At 59.8% G+C, this 6,000-nt stretch overlaps 1 protein-coding gene across 15 annotated transcripts in view; it reads right to left on the reverse strand.

The window, feature by feature from the left end:
• LOC118701081 (neurexin-2-like) overlaps positions 1-5,647 on the reverse strand; it is a 37,086-nt gene extending 31,439 nt beyond the window's left edge. For 14 of the 15 annotated variants that reach the window (XR_008509080.1, XM_036405695.1, XM_036405688.1 and 11 more), the window contains exons 1-4: positions 5,392-5,647; positions 3,387-3,416; positions 2,858-2,923; positions 959-1,260 (exon numbers count right to left, since the gene is read on the reverse strand). Coding sequence is in view for 14 of the 15 variants with exons in the window: in XM_036405695.1 (XP_036261588.1) it covers positions 959-1,260; positions 2,858-2,923; positions 3,387-3,416; positions 5,392-5,632 (639 nt within the window). In the remaining variant the exon portion in view is untranslated. The remainder of the gene's footprint in view (positions 1-958; positions 1,261-2,857; positions 2,924-3,386; positions 3,417-5,391) is intronic. The other variant, XM_036405685.1, reaches the window with a different exon arrangement.
• Between the last annotated feature and the right edge of the window lie 353 nt (positions 5,648-6,000).

Raw genomic sequence — 6,000 nt, forward strand, 5'->3', positions numbered from 1 at the left:
TTCCAGCAAAACACCCAGTGCTCCCAGTGCTCCCAGTTGGGGAGGTGGTCAAGGTACTGGTGCTCCCAGTTGGGTGGTTGATGAAGACACCCAGTGCTCCCAGTGCTCCCAGTTGGGTGGTTGATAAAGACACCCAGTGCTCCCAGTTGGGTGGTTGGCCAATGTGTCCATCACCCCCAGCTGGGTGGTTGACCAGCACAACCAGTGCTCCCAGTTGGGGAGGAGATTGAGGAACCCATTGATCCCAGTATGCCCAGTTGTCGAGTTTAACCAAACACCCAGTGCTCCCAGTTGGGGAGCTGGTCAAGGTACTGGTGCTCCCAGTTGGGTGGTTGATGAAGACGCCCAGTGCTCCCAGTGCTCCCAGTTGGGGAGCTGATCAAGGTAACTGGATTTCCTGGTCAGGTGGTTGGCCAAGACAACCAGTGCTCCCAGTTGGGCAGTTGACCAAGATGCCCATTGCTCCCAGTGCTCCCAGTTGGGGAGCTCAGCAAAATGCTCGGTGGTGCCAGTTGGGGTGGTTGGCCAAGAGTCCCATCCCAGTGCTCCCAGTTGGGGAGCTGACCAAGGCAACCAGTGCTCCCAGTTGGGGAGCTGATCAAGCCAACCATTGCTCCCAGTGTTCCCAGTTGGGGAGTTGACCAAGCCAACCGTTGCTCCCAGTGCTCCCAGTGCTCCCAGTTGGGGAGTTGACCAAGGATCCCAGTGCTCCCAGTTGGGGAGCTGATCAAACCAACCATCACTCCCAGCTGGGGACCTGCTGAAGGCTCCCAGTGCTCCCAGTGCTCCCAGCTGGGGAGTTGACCAAGGCTCCCAGTGCTCCCAGTGCTCCCAGTTGGGGAGCTGCCCAAGACAACCATCGCTCCCAGTGCTCCCAGTTGGGGAGCTGCCCGAGCTGACCCCTCGAGCGATCGCCCACCCCGTCCATCCCTCCCCTCCCGCGCCCTCCCCGCCGTACCTGCCGCAGGTTGCGCGTGACGCGCACGTGGTGCCAGCCGCCGTCGTGGAACTTGCCGTTGACGGGCTCCACCAGCGCCTCGAAGGCGCCGGCGCCCAGGTTGATGACGAGCCACACGGCGCCGGCCTTGAGCGACAGGTTGAGGAAGTCGGCGGCGCGGCCGGTGTGCAGCAGGAGCCCGTGGCGCTGCCGCGTGCGGAACGCCAGCGCCAGCTCGTCCGCGCTGCTCTGCACCGGCGACCGCGACACGTCGTAGCAGAAGAACTCGCTGCCCCGGAACGTGGCCACGTACTCGGCGCGGCCTGGCGGTGGGGACAGCGGGGACGCCGTGTGGGGACCTTGGATGGGGAGGTTGGCAAAGGGGGTGTGGTGTGTGTGTGGGGGGGGTTGGTGGGAGATGGCGCAAGGGGGTGGGGGGACTGCGATGAGGAGGGGGCATGGGGAGGTTGTGATGGGGACATTGTCATGGGGTCATTGTCATGGGGATGTTGTGGTGGGGACATTGTCATGGGGATGTTGTGGTGGGGACATTGTCATGGGGACGGTGTCATGGGGATGTTGTCCCAGGGACGTTGTGATGGGGACGTTGTCAAGAGGATGTTTGTCATGCGGACATTGTGATGGGGACATTGTGATGGGGACGTTGTGATGGGGGATGTTGTCATGGAGACATTGTCAAGGGGACATTGTGATGGAGATGTTGTGATGGGGATATGGTGATGGGGACATTATCATGGGGACATTGTCATGAGGAGGATGTTGTGATGGGGACGTCGTGGGGACGCTGTCATGGGAACGTTGTCATGGGGATGTTGTCATAGGGATGTTGTGATGGGGGTGTGATGAGGATGTTGCCATGGAGATGTTGCCATGGGGACATTGTGATGGGGATGTTGTGATGGGGACCTCGTCATGGGGACATCATCATGGGGACATCATCATGGGGACGTTATCATGGGGACCATGAACCAGGGATGTTGTCATGGGGACTTTCCAATGAGGACATCATCATGGGGATATCGCAAAAAGGACCTTGTGATGGGGACATTGCGGTAGGGACACCCCAGAGGGCACCTGCCACGAGGGACACATCAATGGGGACTTTCCAATGAGGACGTCATCATGGGGACATTGCAATGAGGACCTTGTCGTGGGGACATTGCCATGAGGACACGCCCATGGGGACTTCAGCATGAGGACACTGTGATGGGGACCTGGCACAAGGGACCTGGCACCAGGACATCACCATGGGGACATTGCTGTGGGGACATCGCCGTGGGGACATCACTGCGGGGTCGTGTAGCAGACCTTACATGGGGACATCGTGGTGGGGACGTCGTGATGGGAGGTTCTGGGGTGTCCCAGGTGTGCATAGGTGTGGGTTTTGGGGGTTCCTGGGAGGTTCTGGGGTGTCCCAGGTGTGCATAGGTGTGGGGTTTTGGGGTTCCTGGGAGGTTCTGGGGTGTCCCAGGTGTGCATAGGTGTGGGGTTTTGGGGTTCCTGGGAGGTTCTGGGGTGTCCCAGGTGTGCCCAGGTGTGGAGTTTGAGGTTCCTGAGTCCTGGGGTGTCCCAGGTGTGCACAGGTGTGGGGTTTGGGGGTTCCTGGGAGGTTCGGGGGGAGTCCCAGGTGTGCGTTGTGGGTTTGGGGTTCCTGGGAGGTTCTGGGGTGTCTCAGGTGTGCACAGGTGTGGAGTTTGGAGGTCCCAGGTGTGCATAGGTGTGGGGTTGTGGGGTCCTGGGAGGTTCTGAGGTGTCCCAGGTGTGCCCAGGTGTGGGGTTTGGGAGTTCCAGGTGTGCGTTGCGGGGTTTGGGGGTTCCTGGGAGGTTCTGGGGTGTCCCAGGTGACTCTGGGGGTCCCAGGTGTGCCCAGGTGGGGGGGTCCCGCTGACCCTCACTGACCTTTCGCTGCTTGCTGGATCTCACCGGCGCCGCGGCCGGGCCCCCCCTCGGCGACCTCAGCGGGCCCTGGGGGAGGGGCGCGTCAGGGCGGGGCCCAGGTGTGCCCAGGTGTGCCCAGGTGTGCCCAGGTGTGCCCAGGTGTGTCCCCTGAAGGGGAGGCACTCCCCAACCCCCCCCCATGTTGGTGCAAGGGGACCCTGGGTCCTCGTGCAAGGACCCCTCCCCCACCCCGTGCAGGGACCCCCCTGGCCCCTCCTCCTGTGGGGGGAGGGGTCCGGACCCCTCCCCCCGGCCCTCGTGCAAGGGGTCACAGCCCCTCCCCCATCCCCCCCCCCTTGCACGAGGGGCCGCCCCGCCCCCTCCCCCCTCCCCTCCCCCCCCAGTCCCCGTGCGAGGCGGCCGCCCCTCCCCCCGTGTCGCACGAGCCACAGACACGATGGGGGGGGGGATGGGGGGAGGGGGGGTGGGGGAGGGGCGAGGATGATGAGGGTGATGAGGGTGGGGGAGGGGCCCGAGGGCGCGTCTTTACCTTGGCCGGTGACTCGCAGGTGGGCGGGACCTGGGGGGGAGGGGAGGGGAGGGGAGGGGGAGGGGCGTGGGAAAGGTGGGGGAGGGGCGGGAGAACGAAAGCAAAAGTGGCGGGAAAAGGGAAAGTTTTGGGGGGAAAAAACGGGAAAGTGGTAAAACTCGGGGTGGGGGGGGAGAGGGAGATGGGAAATTGGGGGAGGAAATAAAAATAATGAAAGGAAATGAAAGGGAGGGGGATGAGAGAAAGGGGGGAAATGGGGGAAAATAGAAAAAATAGAAAAAAGGAAGAAAGGAAAAGGAAGGAAAGGAGGGAAAGGGATGAAAGCGGGGAAAGGGAGGAAAAAGAGGAAAAAAGTGAAAAGGGTCAAAGCAAGGGAAAGGAGGAAATTGATAAAAAGGGGAAGTCAGCAGCACAAGGGAAAAGAGAAAAGGAAAAAAAAATAAAGGGGAAAAAGTGGGGGAAATTAAAATAATTCTAAAAGGGAAAATTATCAAAGAGGGAAAATAAAGAAGAAAAAGACCAACAAAGGGAAGGGAAAAAATGAAGGCGAAAAAAGAACTCTGATATAAAAGGGGGAAATATCCAAATTTATTGAAAGAGGGAAAATAATTTTAAAAGGAAAAATAATTCTAGAAGGAGATAATGATATAAAAGGAGAAAGATATTAATTAACATGGAGAAGAATAAAAAAAGGGAAAATAATGAACTGGGAAATAACTTAAAAAGGGGAAATACCTTAAAGAGTAGAAAATCCATAAAAAAGGGGAAATGATAAAAAAAAGGGAAAATCACGAGAAAAGGAAAAATATTAAAGGAAAAATTATTAATAAAAAAGGGAAAATAATCTAATAAACTAAAAAACCATGAAGAAGCCAAAGTAACGGGAAATGTGAAAGAAAAAAGGGGGGAAAAAAGGAAATAGTAAAGGAAAAGCGGCAAAATGGGAAAAACAGGGGGAAATGGGAATGAAAGAGAAATTAATTAAAAAAATACAAACATAAAAAAAAAATCAGAATTAAAAAAATTAAAACTTAACCAAAAAACCCAAAATGACCGAAAGGCCCGAGCGGCCCCGGGGGGGTTGGGAGGGGAGGGGGAGGGGCCCCGGGTGGGGGAGGGGCCCCGTCACAACTTAAACCTCCTTTAACTTGTGACGGCATCGGGCGATGCCGGGGGGGGAGGGGCGGGGGGCGGGGACAAGCGCGGGGGGGGCGGGGCCACGCGGGAAGCGCCGCCCCTGCCGGTTTTTCCCCCCCCCCCGCCGCTTTCCCGCGGGTTTTTCCCCTTTTTCCGAGGTTTTTCGGGGAAAAGCCGGGGGTGGGGGAGGGGATGAGACACGGGGGGGCGGGGCCGCCCCTGGCGCGGGGACCCTCCCCCACCCCGGGAGCCTCGTGCGGGGCACGTGGGGGGCAAGCCCCGCCCCTCGAGCTGGCCACGCCCCCCCTCCAATAAACAACGCTCCGCCCCTTTCAAGCCCTCGTGCAAGCCCCGCCCCTTGGGACTGTGCTCAGCCAATCCACGGCAACCTCATGGCTCCCTCTTCCCATTGGCTGCCGGCGCCGCTATAATTTGCATATCTCCCCCCCCCCCCTCCCCCCACCCCGTCACACACGCTTCATTGGCTCGGCCGTGCCGGTTTCATTTGCATATCGCCATCCTATTGGGCCCCCAGGGGAGTGACGTCATGGCCGGGGAGCTGCGGGGTGCCGCCCCTCGCGTGGCTCCGCCCCCTGCGCGAGCGTCACGGGAGCCACGTGCTCCGCACGAGCGCCAAGCCCCGCCCCTCGCCACTATTTTGCATAAACCGCGCCCTCTGCCGCACAGGCCACGCCCCCTGTGAACCGATTTCCCCGGGATTTGCACACCTGGATCCGGGCACGCCCCTTTGCACAACACCTGAGGCAGGCCCCGCCCAGCCCAGGCGTCACACGGGGCTTTGCACGGCCACGCCCCCAAATCCCCTCCCCCAAATCCCCCTCCCCCCAAAATCCCCTCCCCCACTCACCTTCCACCGCGGGTTCTTCCTCTGGGGGTCCCGGGGGGGGCAGCAGGGGGGGAGGGGCAGAGCCATTAGTGCCCAGGACCCCCCAGGTGTGTCCCCAAGCCCCTCCCCCCACCGCGCCAGTGTGACCCCACCCCGTGACCTCGGGTTGACCTTGGGGGCGGGGCACAATGGGGGAGGGGTGGGGGGGGAGGGGTTTGCACGCCCCGAGGGGGGATTTACACACCCTGTGCACACCTGGCATCCCTCATGGTGCCCCACAGGGTCTCTGCACCCCATAGGGCACCCCATAGCACCCCACACCCTATAGGGCATCCCATAGAACCTCAGCACCCTATAGGGCACCCCATAGAACCTCAGCACCTTATAGGGCACCCCAAAGGGACCCTGCACCCTATAGGGCACCCCATAGCACCCCAGCACCCTATAGGGCACCCCACAGCACCCTATAGCACCCCAGCACCTTATAATGCACCCCACAGGTACCCAGCATCTTATAGGGCACCCCATAGCACCCCAGCACCTTATAGGGCACTCCAAAGGGACCCTACACCCTATAGGGCACCCCACAGGTACTCAGCACTCCATAGGGTGCCCCATAGAACCCCAAAG

This window comes from Molothrus ater, unplaced genomic scaffold (genome assembly GCF_012460135.2).
Source record: "Molothrus ater isolate BHLD 08-10-18 breed brown headed cowbird unplaced genomic scaffold, BPBGC_Mater_1.1 matUn_MA125, whole genome shotgun sequence".
Taxonomy (NCBI): domain Eukaryota; kingdom Metazoa; phylum Chordata; class Aves; order Passeriformes; family Icteridae; genus Molothrus; species Molothrus ater.